Raw genomic sequence first — 23,200 nt, 5'->3', positions numbered from 1 at the left:
ATGTCTGTGAAGAGTAAGAATTTCAGGTTGTATACTGCATATATTCTTTTTTATTAAATTACACCATCTGACTATCTTCACACTATTTATACTGCAGTCTAACAGGATGAAGTTGTAAATTTATTTAAGAATTTGTAAGATGTGAGACGAATGATGAGAGCTCCAGGGCTGACCCATTACCCCATCAATGACCCCGCCCCTTCACCCATCCTGCACCGCGCGCGTTTCCCGCGAAAACCGTTCAAGCCGAGCGAGCGGCAAAAAAAAACCCTTGGCGCCCGTCAAACCAAACCTGATAACGGAAGTGCGACTTGAGCGGCGCGACCTGGCGGCCAATGGCGAGCCAGGGAGAGCCGGCCGCCGGCGGGGTGGGCACCAATGAGAGGCGAGAGGGCGGGATCTCCGGGCAGGGAGGCCGCCGAGGTGAGGTTGAGCCCGGCGGTGCTTTCTACTGGGAGTTCGGGGGGAGCGAAGGATTTTTCTCCCTCCCTGCCTGCCGCTGCCCCTCCTCCCGTTAGCCGGCCGCCTTTCAGAGGCAACCTCCCTCGCCCTATTCCCCGAGCCGCCTCTTCGACCATGGCTCCTCACAAACACGTCGGGGGTAAGAACGCCGTGAAGAAGCCGAAGATCGACCAGATTCAGGCCGACCACGAGCTTTTCCTGCAGGCCTTCGAGAGTAAGTTCACCCCGCCGGCCTTACCCAGGGCGCTGCTCGCCTCCCTCGCTCATCAGTACACCTTATCGGGATGAAATGGCGTGTGGGAGGGAGGGAGGGGATGAGAGGAGGCTTCACACCCCTCCTGTCACCGGCATCCGGTCAGAATGATGGCCCCGGGATCCGACTCTTGACTAGGCCGCGCTCTCTGACCTAGTTTTCCCCTTACCTTCCCTCCTCTCCCCTTGCTGGAGTAGAAGAGGGGTAAATGATAATCCGTGGGTATTTTCTGGTTGGTGGGGGGTAGGGATGCTTAAGAACCGGCTGAGATTCAGAGTGGTGACACGGTTACGGGGGAGAAGAGGTTATCTTCAACTTTAGTGATGTTTTTTTATTATTTGTACTTCTCGAATAAAATTAACAAGGTGTGGGAGTGGAGGAGGAGGATGGTAGGGTGGTAATGTGCTTTGAAAGTGCTTTCACACCATTTAACAACATCTGCAATGCTCAACAGTTGTGAAGTGACAATCGTTAATTTGTAAAGTCATTTTTCGCCCATTCTCCCTTTTAATAGCAAAGTGTATAGAAATGTTTAATATTACTTGCTTGAGCACGACCCCACTTTAAATTTGGCTTCTTGATGGGGTTGTTCTAGTGTTTCCTGGATCCTCTGTCGGCTTGTGGAAAGATTAGGGGGTGTGGGAGTGAGAGACTTGCTGGATGAGACTGTGACACTAATTCATTCCCTTTCATTTTCTCAGAGCCGACTCAAATTTATAGATTTCTCCGAACCAGGAACCTCATAGCGGTAAGTGTTATTTAAAAAAACCCACTAAATTCGGGTGTGCCATCGCTTGCTGGGGAGATGGGTATGTGACTTGGTAGAGGGTGTGCAGTTTGGTTAAATTCCACCTGATTAATGAATCATAGCAATTCTTCGGGTAATAGGGTCGCAGTTGCTTTCGGTTTGTAACAAGATTCGTGTAAATAAAACATTTACTGTTAACATATGTTATTATTTTAATATTCAAGTTATTCCTCACCCCCAGTTCACAGAAACGATTTTACGGAGAAACTAATGAGTCCGTTCTGTTTTTCAGCCCATCTTTTTGCACAGAACTCTCACTTACATGTCACATCGATTATCAAGAACTAACGCCAAAAGGTAATTTAAAGAGTCTAATATTCTTGGGACAATGAAAACCAAGCATTTTTCGTTGGTTAAGACTTTTATTGAATGAAAGTAGAACATGCTTTGGTTCATTCAGCATTAATAAATTGTAATGCATTTGCAGGTTTTTACATTTTTAAAACACCTATTGTGATTGACACGTCAAAAGGAAGAGTTTGATGTTAAATCGATCTGTTTTTTAAAGTACAGGACTTGACAGGTTTCTAAGTAAACATGCAAGAAGGATGTGCTGTTTTCACATCTAATTGAAGCAGTTTGATTAATGCAACACACACAAAATGCTGGTGACCGAGGAAAGGACAGGCAGCATCTATAGGAAGAGGTGCAGTCGACGTTTCGGGCTGAGACCCTTCGTCAGGACTAACTAGAAGAAGAGATAGTAAGAGATTTGAAAGGGAGAGGGGGAGATCTGAAATAATAGGAGAAGACAGGAGGGGGAGGGATGGAGCTAAGAGCTGGAAAGTTGATTGGCAAAAGGGATACGAGGCTGGAGAAGGGAGAGGAATGGGACGGGAGGCCTAGGGAGAAAGAAAGGGGGAAGGAAGCCCAGAGGATGGGCAAGGAGTGTGGTGAGAGGGACAGAGGGAGAAAATAAGAGGAAATAAATAATGGATGGGGTACGAAGGGGAGGTGGGGCGTTAACGAAAGTTAGAGAAGTCAGTGTTCATGCCATCAGGTTGGAGGCTACCTGGACAGAACATAGGGTGGTGTTCCTCCAACCTGAGTGTGGCTTCATCTTGACAGTAGAGGAGGCTGTGGATAGACATATCAATGGGAATGGGACATGGAATTAAAATGTGTGGCCACTGGGAGATCCTACTTTCTCTGGTCTGATTAATCCTAACTTTAGAGTTGTCTGTTTCTTAAGGAGAAAATTGAATGTGGAAGTGATATTTACCTGAACTAAATTGTTCAAGTATTTTCGAAGACTGCATCTTTCCTTACATGGACTTCTCTAAACTGAGATGAATATTTTGTTTAAATGTGAATGTTATGCACGAGTAACCAATAGTTGAAGAAATTCTAACACTGACAGTTTGTTGTCATAAGTATTTGAGAAAGAATATTGTAATAGAAATGGTGTATTGTGAATGGATGGTGATGGTTTGAATAACATAGGTGATCTTCAGACACAAACAAAATCATCCTTGTGCAATATCCCGGTCAAGGCTGTTTCTTAACTTTTGTTTATTAATCAAGGATGTTAATTAAATTAAAGGCGTCTTGATGCGCAGATCCCCTGAGGAGGGGGCAGGCAGTGCTTGTGAAGATGCAGGTGGTTTGATGTGGTATACAATCTTGATTTCTGAGATACTTGTCTTGAACTCCCAGGAGTCAGTGATCTTTTGCTTTAAGGAGATTTTGGGCAACTTCCTGGAAATTTGTTTTTACGCTGGATATTGTTTATAGCAAAAGCCAGGGAGAGAATTTGTTTTGGGAGTCTATTGTGGATAATCGGGCCTGACCTGTGAGGTTGGTTGAGTGAGACTTGTATCTGGAGATGTTGGCCTGAGATAGGACACCATTGCTGAATTTGCCTGACTTCCAAATGGATTGAAGGATTCTTTTTTGGAGACAAGTGCTTTAGGATGCTTGCTATACATTGTGTGTGTGTGTGTTCCATTGATCGTGGATCATTAGTGCCCAGTTCACCATGATCCTGATTTTGGTTTTCTTGAGCAGCCGAAGGCTCTGCTGACAAACTAGTTGGTGGTGGTGATGGATTCCATCAGTAATCTCTTCTCTTGTTGAAAGGAGGCTTTTGAAGTGTCAAATATGCTCTAAACATTCCTGGATTCATCTTTACGGGAATGTTTTGTGATTTGGCAGGTGAAACATTTTTTGCCTGTAAATAAAATGACAACAGGTGAATAAACTCACCTATAATATTGGGAATAATCCAGTAAATTCTCCATGAATTTTCCAGGATCACCTGTGGCAATATTTGAATTTACCCCTGATATAACTTGCTAAAGTATTTAATAGGTATAATGACTGTTGAAGCTCTTTTTATAGGCATCAATGCTTTGTTCTTTACAAGCATTCATTATTTAGAAAGTCTGAAAGATCTATTTTATATCAAAGGCATTGTTTTTACTTGGATTAATAGGAAGGTCATAATTCAAATGTATTTTAAGTGAGACATTGATTAGATTTGTTTTTCAAGTTAATTGACAGTAGTGTGTATTCACAGTAGTCACAGGAACTTAGGTCTGGTGACATTCTTTTTATCTTGCAACACCATTAACTTGAAATGATTTAATTCTTTTGGTTGTGAGTGAAGAATAAGCATGAATTAGAAAAGCTCATTGCAGGGTTTATATAATACCAGTTTTTCAATTATTTATTCATTTGTGTTAAGGATCATGTTAGCTTTTCCCTGGTGAGTTTATCCTGTGTTCTTTGAAATAAACTCCAGGATAAATTTCTGAATAGTACCTACCCAATCTAATGTATTCTTGTGGAAAAATATATTTCAGAGGTTTGTTTGCTTGTTATTTGTTTGTCATTTTAGAGGTATTTTGTTATCTGTTCCACTTCATCAGTTTAATATTCATTGTTCTTGGGTAACTTTGTATTTGTTTCCACCTAACCTCACTGGGACTCATTTGTTTGTCAGTCTAATTTCTTTGTGCAAATACAAAATGATGAGGAGTGAAATGTTACCTGATTGAGTGGAAATAGTGCATTAAAAAGGTAATATTTAAGGTGAAATGAACTGTTGCAAAGGATTCTCATGTAGTTTCATTTGCCCATGTGAATCTTAAGTGAAACTATGCAGAGTTGTTTCTGAAAAGATGTAATTGATGACCAGTCTGTATTAAAGACGTATCTTGGTATGTTATCTCTTGTTTTCATCTGAAATTGTTATCAGCACAAGTTGCCGTCTTAAATGAAAATTATAATCTGCAGCATGTAAAAGTGACTTCTATCACAAAGTACATGGACAGCTTATATAGCACTGTATTTATCCATTTTCATGGCAGAATAGTTTTTAGTATGTAAGAAATAGTGAAAGATATTTTAACTACTTGTTTTATGTGTGAATTGCCACACTGCTCATGCTTTCCTTCCTTGCTTCCTCTTTCTCCAACATCCTCTCTCCAGCATCGTCTCACTACTTTCCAAAAGAAAATTTAACGGGAACAGAAAGTGTGGAGAAATGTTTAGGAGTGGGTCTTCTACCTCTTTAACATGATTCCTTGAAACCCCTTAATGTTCTTCCCATAGGGGGAGTAGATCATATTATCGCAAACCAAAAGATAGGAGTGAGGAATCTAGGATCGGTGTTGCGTTTGAATCTTAAGTTTTTGACAACCTATATTTCTAGTAGTAATAAAATTTTTAAAGCTTTAGAGATTCATCAGAATTTGACTGGTTACTGCTCTTGAATCATGAAATATTGAGTTCAGTTTCTTTAGATGCAAATAATGCACTGTAAGTGGGAACCATACATTGGAAAAAGATATTTGATGAAAAATTTAATAGAAATGTAGATGAAATGTTTGGGAAAGAAAATTTGTTTTGACTATTTATACTGATAATTGGTGTATTTAAAAACTATAATATTGATACCTTTAAGTTTTGGTCATATCTGTTTTTCAAAAGGCAGGTGTGACAAAACTTAAAAGATTTCTGCAGGAAAACATTTGGATTTTTTCATTGCTGCAAGTTTCATTGCCTTATTTAAGCTTTAAAGTTATTTGTACATCAATTAGGCACTCTAGATATAGTTGGTGTTAGTGGTTATCTTTCTTAAGATTTGCTATTTAAATCTATCTCTATTGAAGCTGGGTAACCTAAATGGAATCAAGCATGTCTTCTGTAATTACAAGAGGGATGTGAAGTCCTATCTGAACTTTAATATGACTGCTAGCTTCTATTGTTCAATTTTTTTTCTTTGGATTTAATGTCAACTGGCTAGAAAACAAACATTTTATTTTTTACATGACATCTGAGGAAGAAGTGAAGGGTGCTTTCACAAAATACCCAGAACTGTTTTGGCTGATTCTTTCAGTTTAATGACAGACCTGGCTGAACATTTTTGGGTGATTTGAGCATCTCAGCCAAGACGTGATTTTGATGTTTAATTGTGATAACTAGGTATGATACTGCTCGATATCGGTCTGTCCATGTATTATGCCCTTGGTATTGCAGTGGAATATGAATCTAATACTGTATTTAATTCCAGGTATTCAGATTTTTTGGATTTGATGTTAACATTGGCTTAATATGTAGTTTGTTTCATTTGCACATGCTGTTCACCTGCGTCTTTCAGATTGTTCTCGGTATACAGAAGGAAAAGGTGCCTTGAAACTAAATCCAAGCCCTTTTTTTCCCTTTTTTCTGATGAATTTAAGACCGAAACCTGTGTCCCAATGAACACACAATCTAAACTCTTGCTCATAAATAAAACGTTGTGACTTTAAGCATTTTTTCTGCACCACAACTAAAATAATGAATTTTAGTAGCATAATAAATTTTGTGAAAGTAAGAACAAAATTTTAAAGATAAAGGGGAAAATAGCAATCATTTATGGACAAGGTTGCAAGTGACCTTCATGCTTCCTTAGACACAAGAGGTACAAGTCCCATTTCCTCCAATTATCTCACTGTAATATTTTCTGTGCCCAGCCACTCGTCATGATTTTGTTCCTGTCACCCAATAAAAGCAGCTTACAGTATCCAGTTAATGTATCGGGTTGTTTTTGGGATGTGAAACAAAACTGGAACCCATGCAGTCAGAGAACCTGTGAGTTTAGCCAGCATCACACAACAGTACCAAGTACCGTATCTACTGTTACTGTATTGTAAACGTTTCACTGAAACTTAGCTTTATTTGTCACATGTATGTTGAAATGTATCGTGAAATGTGTTATTTGTGTCAATGACCAACAAAGTGCAAAGTGTGCTGGGACCAGCTCAAGTGTGGTGCCAGTATATTACGCCCACAACATACTAATCCTCAGTAGCCTGTCTTTGGAATGTGGGAAGAAACCAGAGCACCTGGATGAAACCCACGCGGTCACAGGCAATGAGAAATTGAATCCAGTTCCTGAGTTACGCTGATACTCTACCATACTGTCATACCAATTTTGCAGGTCTATGCATAATTCATCCATCATTTTAATGCATGAGATTTCTTTTCTTTTAAATTACGTATATAAGCTTCTGTCCATTATCCCCTACTAGCAATTTGTGTTTCATTACCAATGATGTTGTCCACACAGGATGCATTTTAAAAGATCTTTGAACAAAATCTTGTTTTTTTTGTTACCTGCTGGTTTAATCCATAAATTTCGTTGTGCAATATATGTGGATTTATCAGGGCACATTACACATCCCATTTGAAAGTGCCTACTTTGATTCTTATCAGATTTAAATTTCAAATGGTAGAAGCTTGTTTTCTAATTGTGCAATGGTATTATTTAATAAAGTTGTTATTTACATTTGTTATCTGAAATCTTTCTGCAATTCAATGTGGACATTGCTATTATGATTTCTAATTGCAAAAAGATGTTTCGCTAATGTATGCTCCTTGTCAGACTAATTTAAAATGTAAATGGAGTAACAGAGAGGCTTTCAGTTCAGTGAAATGTTTGTGAATGGTGGTTAACTTCTGGGAAAGCAGTGTACATCATGGTAAAATTTTTCTAAACTGAACATTTGTTTTCATTTATCATTTGAAAGTCTTGAAGGTGAGAGGAAGATTTCCTAGTCTAGGATACTAGTCGATAGCTCTATTGGGTAGTATCCTCACTAGCAGTATCATATTCCCTTTTAGGAAACCTTGCTGTTTTTATGAAATTTAGTGTTTGACACTACAGCTTTTATGTCAGTGCAAAGTAAAACTCTTGCATTCCTGATATAGTTGCTGCAATCAATCTGTGGTATCTTGCTGTATACCAACACTGACCCTTAAAATGAATTGCCACTCATGTTGCAGTCAAGTGAGTGCCTGTCCAAAATGATTTATTTCTTCAGTGAATAGTGATCATAGTTGGAGGCTATATTGCCCCTTCATTGAATGCTCTTAGAATTTAATACAACTTAATTATGTATTGATTGAGTTTTTTCTTTCTTCCTTTTTCCTCCTGGTTTCCCACCTTTTTGAGCATGTAGGTGATTTAATTGGGCCAACTACACACTGTGTGAGCTCGTAGTTTCTGTTTTATCGTCTGTTGATTAGTTTCCACTAATATCACACAAATTGTGAATTTAGATTGTGTAATTAAAAAATGTTGTCATTCTGATACAATGCCACTGGTTTATAATTGAGTTGTTTCCATATTTATTAAAAACCAATCTGGGAGACTTCATCCTTAACTAGCCTGTCTTAATCCTTCCTCCAAGATAACCCAGCAATGTCAAGAAACCCCTGAATTGCTACCAACCATTAGCATCATTAAATAAGCAGACCATTACTGTACATCATACTTCACATGGTCTCATCAATGCTTTATATAACTGGATCATACTGTTAAGTTCCACTGGAGATGATAACACTGGATTTCCCATTTGCTGTGGCTGTGTGCTTGCAGTTTCTGAATTATTTCAAAATCCCATCGCAGGATCTTGACCTGATCCTTTCCCCCCACAAGTGCTGTTTGACCTTCTGAGTTCTTCTTGGAGGTTTTTTTTGGTTCCAGACTCGGGTATCTGCAGCCTCTCTGTCTCCATTTTAAAGTTCTTGTTTTTTTTAAAGGTTAATTTCATCTAATTTTCATTTTGGAATTTAGTAATGTTTCCTGTACTTTCATCTTCAGTGGTCACATCCCTCCATGTTCACTGTTGTTGTGTGTTTCTCTCATCTCTCATCACTGGTTAAAGTGAGAGAAGAATATAAAGGTAGAGGTCTGTAAACTTTATGGATGAAGAAAGAATACATTTCGCTCTTTTTGGGTCTGTTCCTGCTTATGGGCATTTTATTCTCAAGTCAAAATATTTTCCACTGTTCAATTAATTTTTACATCAATTTTTTAGGTATTGAAGTTCTCTTTTAAACTCATGATATTTTTGATCTTCTTGCCCATTACTCAGAACTTAAAAATATTTGCCCTCTGGTTTCTGCTCTGTTGGAAGTAATGTTTGCTTCTCTGCAATATTTTTTTTTACTTATTGGACTGTAGCGTTCTTGGTCAATGCTGCTGTCAGAAATTTAACCGTAACAGCCAAAATTCCTTTGTAAACTTTTCTCAGTAGGTTTAAGGCATTCAATAAAGTCATTCTTGTTTACTTCAGTGCTGCTTTTTCATGCACTAACCAAAATCCCTTGATTTCCTCAAAAGCTACTGATTGAGCAAGTCTCAGAGGCAGATATTTCTTGTCACAATCCTGAATGGTTAACCCCTTTTGAGATTGTCAGCTGATTCCAGACAATGTTAACTTCTCATCTACCCATACTGTCTTATTCTTCTAAGCACAATAGTACAGCCTAGTCAGCTTAATCTTTTGTGACAAACCTGCCATACCAGGAATCAAACTACTGAACCTACTCTGAACTGTCTCAATTGGAAGAATATCTGCCCTTGGATAAGAAGAGTAGACTTGTACACACGAATCCAGATGTGGTCTTGCCAAAGCTCTGTGTAATTGGAACAAGATGATTATGTGAACACAATTGCTATCTGTCATTTTGCACACCAGTGTTTTATAATCTCACCTCTTCTTTTCTGCCAGATTAGATGCTTCTGCATTTTTCTACATTATGTTCCAATTATAATTATTCACTTAGCCTGTCACTATCCCCTTTAAGCCTCCCTACATCTTGCTCACAGCTATCAACAAGGAACCTGGATATATTACATATGATCTTGTTTGGATGATTAATCCAGATTGTGACCAACTGGGCCCCTACATTCATTCCTATTTCACTCCCTTGGACATATCTTCACTACCTGAAAAAGGCAGGTTTATTCCACTGGTTTCACCCCCAGACCAATGCTGCTATGATGCACTTCAATTTTAATTATCCTTTGTGTAGCACTTTATTGAAGATTTTCTACAAGTCCAATTACATAACAACAACTGGTTTACTCTCATCTACTCTACTAGTTTCAACATGTTTGATGAACGTGATTTCCATTTCACAAGTAACTTGTTGGCTACCCAATCCTACTATTCACTAAATGCCTTGTTACTGCTGTCCTAATAATTCCGGTATTTTCTATGTTAAGGTCAGGTTAATGGGTCTGTAGTTCCTTGCTGAATCTTTCTTAAGTAGTGGAATATTTGTTACCTTCCAGTCTGGGAACCTTTCAGAATCAGGTTTAACATCACCGGCATATGCCGTGAAATTCGTTGTTTTATGGCAGCACTACATTCAATATATGCATCAAACTACAAATTTATATACTGTAAGTATATAATAAGCAGTGCAAAAGGAGAGGGGGGAAAAAAAGTGAGGTTGATTGTCCATTCAGAAATCTAATGGAAGAGGGGAAGAAGCTGTTCCTGAAGTATTGAGTGTGTCTTTGGGCCCCTGTACCACTGCCTTGATGATAGTAGTGAGAAGAGGGCATGCCCTGGGTAATGGGGAACTCTGATGGATTCCACCTTTTTTTTTGAGGCATTTCCTTTTAAAGGTGTCATGGATGCTGGGAAGGCTACTGCCCATGATGGAGCTGTCTAAGTTTACAACCCTCTGCAGCCTTTTCTGATCCTGTGCAGTGGCCTCATCGTATATTGTGAAATTGTATATCTGGTATGTACTGCTTGCACTGCAAGTAGGTAGTAAGTCTCTACATTCTGCCAGCAAGCTAGTGAGTCTGGTGCATTAGCTTTTTTCAAGTTTCGTGGGAATTTGTATTTTTATTTTAACTTTAAATGCCTTTGCTCCACTTGAAGTCCGTCATCATGGAGTATGGATTTATGACCAGAATCTGTGCTGGAGGGTTTTTGTTTGTTTTACAATCTGACTTACTGTTTATACTAAATACAAGTGCACTGAACCTTTTGTCAGATTCATTTTTGTCACTTCCTATTGCACGGCTTGATTCATTCCTGCTTCAAGTGATTATTTTAACACTAGTGGAATAACACTTTAATACTGTTACAAACCCGATAAAGCAATTTCAGTGAATAAATTTGGGAATGAAATCCACTTTCAAAATAACTATGGCATCTGCACTATTGAAGCAAGTATCCGTCTTTATTTTCAAGTGCTGCTTAGTAAACAAATTACAACTTCTTGACTTTTAGCTGGAAAAATGAAAAGAAAACCTTGGCATTGGGTTGGAAGTTAATGCCAAAGCATTCAAATAAGTGCAACACATTATTAACCTCTTGTATAAATGCTGAAACACTTTCTGAAAATGCCATCCAAGCCGATCTACAGGATAGGTATTTGTTTATAAGCTATATATTCATCATGACTGTGTGAGCGAAATTGAATTGATGGGATGTTAATTTGAACGAGTCTATCATTGACAAGTACATCAATTGCACAAGTGCAGTGGAAAAACTTGCAGCAGCATCACAGGCATACAGCACATTAATCACATCATTCACTAGAAAAACATATTTAGCATAAAGTTTACAAAATTATATAAGAGTACACAATTACAACAGAAAGTCCACTGTGGTGCAAAAGGGGCATGGTGTTGCTATTTCTGAAGTAATGATGAGGGTTATGCGCATTGGTTCAAGAAGCAAATGGTTGAAGAGAAGTAGCTGTTCTCGAAACTGGTGATGGTGTAAACGTAACTTTGCTGGATCAAATAACGACAGCACAAAAAGGTTGTTACTTTTCACCCATTTATTTCTTCGAGCTCAGCTGCAACGTGAATTTGGACCCGACATCAGGGAGAGACTCTTTCTCATCTCCCCGGCAGTTTTACAAGTTCACTGCCCGATGTCAGATTTGTCAGAAGTTATGGCCACCGATACAAAAGAACAATCAGTTTGATAACCATTCCGGTCAAGTCAATGGACGATTGATACAGAGAACAATCAGTTTGATAACTATTCTGGCCAAGTCAATGGACTATTGATACAAAAGTACAATCAATTTGTTAGACACTCCTGCCACCTTAAATAAAAAGGAAATGACCTACCTGGTTTGCTGGAGCCACAACTTAATTACAAAGATAAGAACATATGTCAAATTTGTGCTTTAATTAAGAAAGGAATGTTCTGTCTAATTTCCATCAGGTACTTCTTTTTGTCGGAATCAATAGGTGTGAAAAGCCCAGAGATATCTTACGTGGATCTGGGCGAACTTTAATTATCTTGCTCTAAAGAAAGCAGCTGTGAGACATTATTCAAACACACTGAAGTCACAGACATAGTCAGTACTGAATCCATTGTTTACAGGTATCTGAAAATCCCTCATTCCGTTAAACTTTATCAGTGGTGTGGGACTGCAGGCTTCTGTAAACTTCAGCCCAATGGTAGCTGCAAGAAAGTGGCATGGCCCAGATGGTGGGTACCTTTGATAGATATTGCTGCCTTAAGAAAATGCTTCATGTAGATGCCACCTATGGATACCATCTGTGGTGAAAGTGGATGTTTGGTGGCTTTCAGGTTTTCTTGGAGAAAGTTACTAATTTGTGCTGCAGGTCTATCATGGTTTAATTATTGACAGTTATATTCTCCTGGCTAACTTATAAACTGACATTCTATGCTACTAAGAACAAAAGTATTCATCGTTGAGTTAATCAGCTTTTAAAAGATTATTGTAGGCTGTCTGCATTCACAATGATGATTTGCAGACTGAAATTTATGCATATCCTTGACCAAATGTGCACAAATGGTGTGCGCATGCACCGGTCGTGCATGCAGCCTGTTACAGCAGTTCCGATCAGTATTCTTACTTTTTAACATACGTTATTTTTGTATTTTTTTTTCACGGTAACATGTCGAAGCTGCACCCTCTCTAACATGCTGGTAGAGAGAGTTTTATTTGGGTTTTTAGCGCTGGAAATAGTTACATTCTGACACGTCTCATTAGCGGGACAGAAGCATGGTCGCATTGTTCATTCCAGGGACCAGCTGCTTGCACTAATGCCGGTTGGTTTAGCGAGCAGAGCGGCGGACACCCCTGTTGAAATCTGGAGGAAAACACACAGAGGATGCAGAGGGGGATCACAGAGTCGAGGAAAGAGGACCGGATCGAGACAACAGAGACTTATGGAGAAGAGAAGTTCGGTGGGTAATAAAATGGACGAGTTCATGGCACTAGCCAGGCGTCAGAGAACATTTCGGGAGTGCAGTGTGATGTGTTTCACTGGAACGGGGCTGCACGAAGACATACCCAATCAAAACTTTCCCATGGACGGCTTCCAGACTGTTCAGGCTGACCGGAAGTGCACTGAGAGCGGTAAGCGTAAAGGAGTTGGGTGCTTACTGTTCTGGTTAACAATGGATGGTGCAATCCGGGTCATATTACGATCAAGTTACGTGTTTATAGACCGGATATTGAACTTTTTACTGTTGGACTTCAGCCATATTCCACCGAGATACAACACTGGGCGGCACGGGAGGTCGTTCCTGCCGGTGGCCATCGAACTTGCAACTCCTCCTGTGGAGGATCAGACACCCTGAGCCAATAGACTGGTCCTGGACTTATTTTCCATCTGGCATAGTTTGCATTTTGTTGTTTGATTGTTTGTGGTTTTTGTATTGCTACATTTATGCTCTATTCTTGATTGGTGCGGCTGTAACGAAACCCAATTTCCCTCGGGATCAATAAAGTATATCTATCTAAAGCAACTGCATATATTTGTAATATTTTGGCTGCTGCTCATTATCAGTTCAGTACAAAGAGTCTTGCCCATTAGGTGCAAACCTGGGCTAACATGGATTAACATAATAAGGTTCAGTTGACAAATAGCACAAGATACTCTATTTTCGAGGGTAATTCCATTTGAAGGTTAGCAATGCAAAAATGTTGCTTCTCAAATCAACAAGTTCTCCACCTTACACCATCCTCAGTTTTTTTTTCTATTGCACCTTATATGCCGGTAGTTTTGTTGTATAGTATTGGCGCATGCGAAGTGGTTAAGGTGTTAGTCTAGTGATCTGAAGGTTGCTAGTTTGAGCCTCAGCTGAGGCAGTGTGTTGTGTCCTTGAGAAAGGCACTTAACCACATATTGCTCTGCGATGACACCGGTGCCAATCTGTATTGGCCCTAATGTGCTTCCCTTGGACAACATCGGTGCCATGGAGAGGGGAGACTTGCAGCATGAGCAACTGCCGGTCTTCCGTACAACCTTGTTAAGGCCTGCGCCCTGGAAGACCTTCCAAGGTGCAAATCCATGGTCTCACGAGACTAACAGATGCCTATTTTATTTATGCCTATAGTATTTTATTTCTAATGGCTAATCCAAATGAGGTTGTTTGGCGAATAGACTGGAGCCAAGTGGTGTTTCTGAGCCTACTTTTAGTTGCAGAGGAAGTAGCAGAACTGACTAATTGTTCTCTCTGCCCTCCACCCTCCTCCCCCATCACCATACCTCTGCACTTCCAATTTTCGCACGATGTGAGTTTTGAATAGTTGGTTTTGAATAGTTTCGAGGCTAAAGACCAAAGCAGGTTATCCTTTGCTGATTAAATATGGGTGATACACTGAAGGTCACTGAATATTGTATTTAGACAGGGCATCTTCTAAACGTATACATGGCATCAATGAACGCTGATATGCCAAAATGTTTTGCACAGGAGGAAGTAAGAATGTTACTGAATTGATAATTTTGAGGTAAAGGAAGGGGTTATTGTAATTTTGGAATTGCAGATGCAGAAGTTCGGCTTGAATCACTGATTGAAGAATCTTTTTCAAAGTTTACCAGCATTACGTGTAATCTCACACCCTGCCCTCCGAGCCCTTCAATTTTTTTTCAGCTATATGGCTGACTCCTTTTTGAATATACAATTGAAAATATCTCTACTATATCTGGCAGTGCCTTCCAGACCCTGGTTGCTTTGTTTTTGGTTTTGGCAAGTGTCTTAACGGTTTTAACTACAAAGGTGATCAGTTTCCTTGTCTTGATCCTTTTCTGATTGTAGACACCTATTAGCACCTTTCTCAACTTCCATTGCTCCAAAGGCATCTCCAGCATCCGTCTATCCCCATAATTAGCCTGTAGCCATGTAATAATTTTAATAAGTCTCTTCAAAACTTTAAAGCCTTTACTAGAGAGCACAGCCTCTGAATAGGATGTCCCTTTAAGTTCAAAGTGCATTTATTATCAAAGTATGTATAACATTCATTGGACATATGATTAGGAAAGAGGAATTAGAATGCACGGTAATTACAGGAAGGATTGAAGGGAAGAAAGCAAGAGGAAAACAAAGACAAATGATGATGGAGACAGCAGCCAGAGAACTGGAAATGAATACCAATGAATTGATCCACTTGACCCGAAACAGGAGTGTGTGGGGCCATGGTAGTCAAAGCTCAAACTGGGCACGGCAACCGATGATGATGTATAACATTATACAGCCTTGAGATTTGTCTCCTAACACAGCCACAAACAAAGAAGCCCATATATAAAAAAATGATGCAATATGCAGCGAGAAAAATCTTTGAACTTTGGAACAGAGATGCTGAATTTCTTTCACTAGAGGATGGTGAATCTGTGGAATTCATTGCCACAGACGGCTGTGGAGGCCAAGTTGTTGGGTATATTTAAAAGCTGATGAGTTCTTGATTAGGCAGGTTATCAAAGATCATAGGGAGAAGGCAGGAGAATGGGGTTGAGAAGGATTTTAAATCAGCCATGATGGAATGACAGAACGGACTTGATGTGCTGAATGACCTTTTTTTCCTATGTCTTATGGTCTACTACTTCCATAAGGGGGTGGGTGAGTGTGTGTGTACTCCTCCAGTTTTGTCGGACAAAGTCGTTGCTTAAGGAAGTAGCCCAAGAAATAGTGGATGCATTAGTGATAATTTTTCAAAACTCGTTAGATTCTGGACTAGTTCCTGAGGATTGGAGGGTGGCTAATGTAACCCCACTTTTTAAAAAAGGAGGGAGAGAGAAACCGGGGAATTATAGACCGGTTAGCCTAACGTCGGTGGTGGGGAAACTGCTGGAGTCAGTTATCAAAGATGTGATAACAGCACATTTGGAAAGCGGTGAAATGATCGGACAAAGTCAGCATGGATTTGTGAAAGGAAAATCATGTCTGACGAATCTCATAGAATTGTTTGAGGATGTAACTAGTAGAGTGGATAGGGGAGAACCAGTGGATGTGGTATATTTGGATTTTCAAAAGGCTTTTGACAAGGTCCCACACAGGAGATTAGTGTGCAAACTTAAAGCACACGGTATTAGGGGTAAGGTATTGATGTGGATAGAGAATTGGTTAGCAGACAGGAAGCAAAGAGTGGGAATAAACGGGACCTTTTCAGAATGGCAGGCAGTGACTAGTGGGGTACCGCAAGGCTCAGTGCTGGGACCCCAGTTGTTTACAATATATATTAATGACTTAGATGGGGGAATTAAATGCAGCATCTCCAAGTTTGCGGATGACACAAAGCTGGGCGGCAGTGTTAGCTGTGAGGAGGATGCTAAGAGAATGCAGGGTGACTTGGATAGGTTGGGTGAGTGGGCAAATTCATGGCAGATGCAATTTAATGTGGATAAATGTGAAGTTATCCACTTTGGTGGCAAAAATAGGAAAACAGATTATTATCTGAATGGTGGCCGATTAGGAAAAGGGGAGGTGCAACGAGACCTGGGTGTCATTATACACCAGTCATTGAAAGTGGGCATGCAGGTACAGCAGGCGGTGAAAAAGGCGAATGGTATGCTGGCATTTATAGCGAGAGGATTCGAGTACAGGAGCAGGGAGGTACTACTGCAGTTGTACAAGGCCTTGGTGAGACCACACCTGGAGTATTGTGTGCAGTTTTGGTCCCCTAATCTGAGGAAAGACATCCTTGCCATAGAGGGAGTACAAAGAAGGTTCACCAGGTTGATTCCTGGGATGGCAGGACTTTCATATGAAGAAAGACTGGATGAACTGGGCTTGTACTCGTTGGAATTTAGAAGATGGAGGGGGGATCTGATTGAAACGTATAAAATCCTAAAGGGATTGGACAGGCTAGATGCAGGAAGATTGTTCCCGATGTTGGGGAAGTCCAGAACGAGGGGTCACAGTTTGAGGATAAAGGGGAAGCCTTTTAGGACTGAGATTAGGAAAAACTTCTTCACACAGAGAGTGGTGAATCTGTGGAATTCTCCGCCACAGGAAACAGTTGAGGCCAGTTCATTGGCTATATTTAAGAGGGAGTTAGATATGGCCCTTGTGGCTACGGGGATCAGGGGATATGGAGGGAAGGCTGGTGCAGGGTTCTGAGTTGGATGATCAGCCATGATCATAATAAATGGCGGTGCAGGCTCGAAGGGCCGAATGGCCTACTCCTGTACCTATTTTCTATGTTTCTATGTTTTGTTATTTTGTCTCTCACTGCTTCCGTTAGCCCATTGACGGGATAACCTCACCAACTCATCCTCACGGCATTCTTGACCTTAAGATGAGAGACTCCCTTTTGTCTTCATTCGTCCCAACCTGCTCTGCAATTATAGTTTCTCTCTCCCAAGTTTGATGAAGGTCTTCCACCTGAAACAGTTTCCCTTTTCACAGAGTGCCTGACCAATGAGTGTGTCTTGCACGTTCTGTTTTTATTTTGAATTGAAGTTGTGGGAAGGGCAGTGTAAAAGCGATAGTGGATGAGTATAGCTAACCTAATGTCATCTCAATGTACTCTGCCTCTCCCGATACAAAGCTCCTAGGTGACCTGTTAATTATAGGCTTTAATTGTTTGACTACTGCACAATTTGAACTATTGTTGCTTTAAGACTACATACAACATGGCGATTACTGTATGTTGAATAATCAGAAAAAGAAAAAGCTACTTGTTTATAGAAAGAGTAAAAATAAAACCAGAGGAATTATGGGTATATCAAGGCACTTTGGAAAACTGACAGTCTGTGAGCCAGGACCCCAAATTTGGGCCACTGGTATCATCTGGGGGTGGGGAATAATTAGTCCTGACGAAGGTTCTTGGCCTGAAACGTCGACTGTACCTCTTCCTAGAGATGCTGCCTGGCTTGCTGCATTCACCAGCAACTTTGTGTGTTGCTTGAATTTCCAGCATCTGCAGAATTCCTTTTGTTTGCGGAATAATTCTTATAGTGATTTTTGGCAAGGTATACGCCCCTCGTGCTAGAAAGTATGTGATAGCGTTGCAGCGGTGGTAGCTTTCTGTGAGGGGGACTGGGAGTTGTACCTCCATGCTATAAGAACATGATCCCGCGGTGCTTTGCCTATGATAAGATGAATTATGCCAGGTACCTGTCCCCTTACTTTGCTCAGATGATGAACCTCCCAGAGAAGAATCCTTCTGTGTATGAGGCCTTCAAGACAGGCCAATTCTCAGTGCAGCTGTCACGTAACAACCCCTTTGGACAGATCCCTGTGGACCAGGCTATTGAAGCCACAGTGAGCAAATACACACAGACTCCCGGAGGCACATCACGGTTCAGCCTGAATGCTGGAGCTATCAAGCGTTACTACATAACAGCTGAGCACCGCAGTGCATTCCTGGGACAGTTCAGGGAGATGGTGCAAGGCAACAAATCAGAGCTTTGTCATGCGGAGCTACAGCGGCCAAGAATCCAGAAAGATGAGGAAGCAGTTTCAGCAGTGGTTAGCCTCATACATGAATGGGTCAACCCACTTGCAGAGAAGCGGGACCTCATTAGCATCTCTATGGCAAAGGCAGCCCCCAAGGGCATTGCCTCAGACCTGATGAAGGCATATGAGATTGGTGAGCAATACTATGCAACCTTCAAGGATGAGAGACTAGAGGAAGACCCACCAGCAAAGAAATTCCATGACCCAATGAAAACCAACAAGCTGAAAACATTCAGTGATATGTGTGAGAAGAGAGAAATGAAATCAAATGGGAGGGCGATCATCTTGAAAGCAGACAGATCTTTGTTTGGATGCATTGTAGTGATGGCACAAGGGCTCAGTCTACGTATGGAGGATATCCTTTCTCATCCCCTTGGACCATTGCCCTGGGACATGTCCACACCAGAAGGATTGCTGAGAAAGACAAATAAAGCCACTTTAGCCACAACTTTGCAGAAAAATGTAGCAGTAGAAGAGCAATTCCCAGGAAACTCGGCTACAGGGGTTGATGGAATGAACTTGGTCCAAAGAGTGAAAGGTGATCAAGTTACTTTCAGAGATGTTGCCACAACAATTCTGGGTATGGCTCCGAGGGAAGGCAGTCAGAGTAGCAGAATAGAAGTTGTGTTCGACACATACAAGGAGAACTCTATCAAGAATGGTGAAAGATCTCTACGGGGTGAAGAGACTGGTCATGAGTTGCAAGGTATCATAGGCACACAGATGGTGAGTCAGCAGAGGAGCTTCCTGACCAAAGTCGGTAACAAAAACAGTCTCATTAGCTGCATAGTCCATGAATGGAGGAAGGCGGAGTACGGAGCAAAGCTAAAGCAGAAGATTCTGTATGCAACTGTGAATGACAAATGTTACAGAATCACATCTCAAGACAGTGAGGAGGTGTCAACTGTTCATTGTCAACAAGAAGAAGCAGATAGCCGCCTACTTCTCCATGCTGCCCATGCCACAAGGGAGGGATACCAATCTGTAGTGATCTGCTCAGAAGACAAAGGTGTCTTTATCATGTCTTTAGCATCTTATGACAAAGTTGAGGCCCCATTGTTCCAGAAGTGTGGCACTAGAACCGTTACAAGGCTTGTAGACATCAGGAAGGTTGCTGCCACTGTTGGCATAGAGGTTTATAGGGCTCTCATGGGGTTGCACGCATATACAGGATGTGACACTGTAAGCGCTTTTGCAGGCAAAGGGAAGACAAGTGCCCTAAAACTTCTGACCAGCAACAAGGAAACTCGGAACATATTCTTAGAGTTGGGTCAGGAATGGGACCTCTCCCCAGAACTGATGGACAAATTGGAGGCATTTACATGTCTCCTGTATGCCCCAAAACATCGACCACCAAGGTCAATGAGCTCAGGCATCGCGTTTTCTGTGCCAAAAAAGGTGAAATCGATAGTTATGAACTCCCACCATGCAAGGATTGCTTAACAAAATATGCACAGTGAGCCAACTACCAGGCTGGTATATGGGGAAGATGTTTGGAGAAGGACCCACAAGTGCCAAGCCCTGTTGGCAGAGGATGGAAGATGGAGAGAGAAGAGGAAGCTGAACAGTTGGTGGTGCACTGGATGGAAGGCCAGCCAGCACCCGATGCTGTCCTGGATCTACTGGCCTGTAACTGTCCAAAAAAATGTTCACTCCCAAGATGTATGTGTGTTGCAAATGGCCTCAGGTGTACTGACGTGTGGAAAGTTCAGATGAAGATGTGGAAGACGTGGAAGACTTGGAACATTATTATGATTATTAATGGGTTATGAAAGTATGGAAAGCAGTCTTTGATTAAATATATATTCATTTTACAATCAAATGGGGCCTAGGTTATGGCCGTGTGGAACCCCCACATTTGAATTATTGTACTGAAATTCTATATGCTATGACAAAAGCTTAAGATTGTTTTGATTTGATACAACAATATGGAAAATATCACATTGATAAAACTCCAGAAATCTCTCCAAATGAGGTTTTTTACCTTTTGGGGGGATGGGGTAACATTTTCTGCTGTACTGATGTTAATATGGAATATATACAAAAAGTGATTACTTATTTGAAGTAAAAGCCACCACTGGTGCAATGCTGTCACATATTTTCTAACTGGAGATGTATACCTTGCCAAAAATCACTGACTATTATTCCCCTCAGATGGTACCGACCAACTCTACTGGCTCACGGACTAAGTGGACTTAGTTTGATTTACAAAGAATTAATTCACTGTAAAATTTAGGAGTATTGTCTTGGTAACAAATGCTAATAACTTGAGTACCATAGGACATAGTAAAACATCAATATATAATCTTGTTGATTACATTTGCTTCCAACTGCATCCAGTGAATTTTTTCCCTTCCATTCACAGAAGTTGAATGTTACTGGCAGCATTTACATAAACACAAGATTCTGCAGATGCTGGAAATCCAGAGTAACACCCCAAAGGCTGGAGGAACTCAGCAGGTCAGGCAGCACCTATTGAGAAGTTGTTGTCATTTTGGGCCAAGATCCTTCATCAGTACTGGAAAGGAAGGGGGGGAGACGGGGAGATGCCAGAATGGAGGGAAGGGGAAGGAGTACAAGCTGGCAGGTGATAGGTGAGATCAGGTGTGAGGAAAAGTTGGTGAATGTGGGAGCAGGGGAGAAAATAAAGAATTTTAGACCATTATCACTGAATATCCACCATTCACTCACAAATGACAGAGCGAAGCCAAAACCGTCTGGTCAACTGTTTACTATCCAAATACTGATGTGTACACCAGTTCTATGAGGATATCAAAGTGAGTCATCAAACGTTGCGTGATTTCACAACTATCTAGCTTGTGCCAAGCCACCGTGAAGAGTTTCCTGTGAAAACAGCTCGCTGTTCAGGTTGTGGAAAAAAAACATTCGCTGCTTCATTTGGCAATAAAGATAATGGTTGTCTTTATGTGTGTGGTCTTAAGAATCGAGGAATAGCCCTCCATGCCGGGTACCAACAAAATTTTATCGTGTTATATTGGGCACATGTGCCATAGGTTTGCCACTCCTGTAGCTAGAGAATGAATATACATTTTTTAGTGTGTATAGTAACACATTGCAACTAATTAAATATTTGAAATCTAGTTAATATTCTGCACCCCAAGCACATTGTGCAACATTCACAATTGGCACCAAGGTGATTGTCTGGTTAATTTGTTTTTGGTGGCATTTGGGGAATAAATATTACTCAGGAACAGCATGAGTTCCCCTCCATTTTAATTACCTTCCATTAGGGAAGTGTACGGGAGCAAAGTTTAATGTTTAGTGTAAATGTTGGCATCTGATAATGAGATGTTCTTAATAAAACTTAACTGTCACTTATTCTGTGACAATGGCACTAGTGAGACATGGCGACGCTTTGCAGGCAGCAAACAGTACTAACAATTCTACCAAATATACTTTTTTGGGACTAAGAGCAATTAATCCGGAGCTCGTAATTTCCCACTGGAAAGTGTGATTTTTTTTGAACTGTCTGTATGGCATGGCATTTTTGTGCTATCCTGAAATATTCAATGAACTGGACTTGAGGTTGCAGGTATGGCTGTAGCAGCAGTTGTTAGAGTGGACTTGAGGTTGAACTGAAGCGGTGGGGCCCAGACCCAAGAACAGATAAAGAAATGATTTGGCCGATTTAAGCGCCCGAGCCAGATTAAAAAGGTAAAGGTGCCGAGGGCAGAGGAGGAACCGGCCGGTGTTCAGTTTACTAGTCTGTGAGGCTTTCTTGCCTCATTGCTGAACTAACTCTGTAACTGCAGCCTGCAGCCATCAAGCTCCTGGCCTAGCTGCAATTCTGAATTGGCTTTGTTGTTGTGGACTTGCTTTCAGGGACTCTGCATTTCATGTTCTGTGGATTGTGGCGCTATTTGTTCTTTTCTGCCCTTTTGATGTATGACTGTTTTTGTGGTGTGGGGTTTCTTTGTTTTGTGGTTGCCTGCAAGAAGACAAATCTCGGTTTTATGTGGTATACATACCTTGATAATAAATGTACTTGGAACTTTGAACCCCAAATTGTGTTCACATTCTTATTTGGGTCTTGAGGCTATTGGATTGATTTGAAGTCATACAGCTTGACACCATTTTGCACCATCTAAGTAAAATCTAGCTTGTCCCCTAGAGAACCTGGGGTTCATGTGATATTTTTCTGTAACACAGACCCTTTCTTCTCCCCATTGAATTCCATATTATAAATGGAGATGGGTTCCTATGGGAAGTTTTACACTCAACAGAGCGCCCCCATGGGCACACAGTCTATAGGCAATGGAATTGTGATTGCATTGTAGTAGATTTGGTGTTACATTGTTTGATATTTGAACAACATTTTACTCAGTGGCCATTTTATTAGGTACAGAAGTGGAACCTGGTGTGGTCTTCTGCTGCTGCAGTCCATTCACTTAAAGGTTCTAAGTTGAGTGATGCTCTTCTGTATACCACTGTCATAATGCATAGTTAGTTGTTTCAGTCACTGTTGCCTTCCTGTCAGCTTAACACAGCCTGGCCATTCTCTTCTGACCTCTCATCTTCCATAGAACTACTGCTAATTGGATTTTTTTTTTGGCACCATTCTCTGTAAACCCTAGAGCAGGGGATCCCAACCCGGGGTCTGCAGACTTTGGTTAATGGTATGGGTCCATGGCATAAAAGATTGGGAACCCCCGCTCCAGAGACTTCTGTGCATGAGATTCAAAACTCGTA

The 23,200-nt window shown here is 40.8% G+C and overlaps 1 protein-coding gene across 1 annotated transcript in view; it reads left to right on the top strand.

The window, feature by feature from the left end:
* Nucleotides 1–412: 412 nt before the first annotated feature.
* The window catches only part of LOC134336437 (polycomb protein Suz12-like), a 65,626-nt gene continuing 42,838 nt past the window's right edge, over nucleotides 413–23,200 (top strand). Inside the window, exons 1-3 of the mRNA XM_063030667.1 lie at nucleotides 413–676; nucleotides 1,417–1,463; nucleotides 1,756–1,820. Coding sequence (XP_062886737.1) covers nucleotides 577–676; nucleotides 1,417–1,463; nucleotides 1,756–1,820 — 212 coding nt within the window. The 5' untranslated portion in view covers nucleotides 413–576. The remainder of the gene's footprint in view (nucleotides 677–1,416; nucleotides 1,464–1,755; nucleotides 1,821–23,200) is intronic.

Source organism: Mobula hypostoma, chromosome 22, assembly GCF_963921235.1.
Source record: "Mobula hypostoma chromosome 22, sMobHyp1.1, whole genome shotgun sequence".
NCBI classification, from domain to species: domain Eukaryota; kingdom Metazoa; phylum Chordata; class Chondrichthyes; order Myliobatiformes; family Myliobatidae; genus Mobula; species Mobula hypostoma.
Note: the sequence above shows the minus strand (reverse complement) of the source record. Positions and strands in the feature narration are given on the sequence as shown.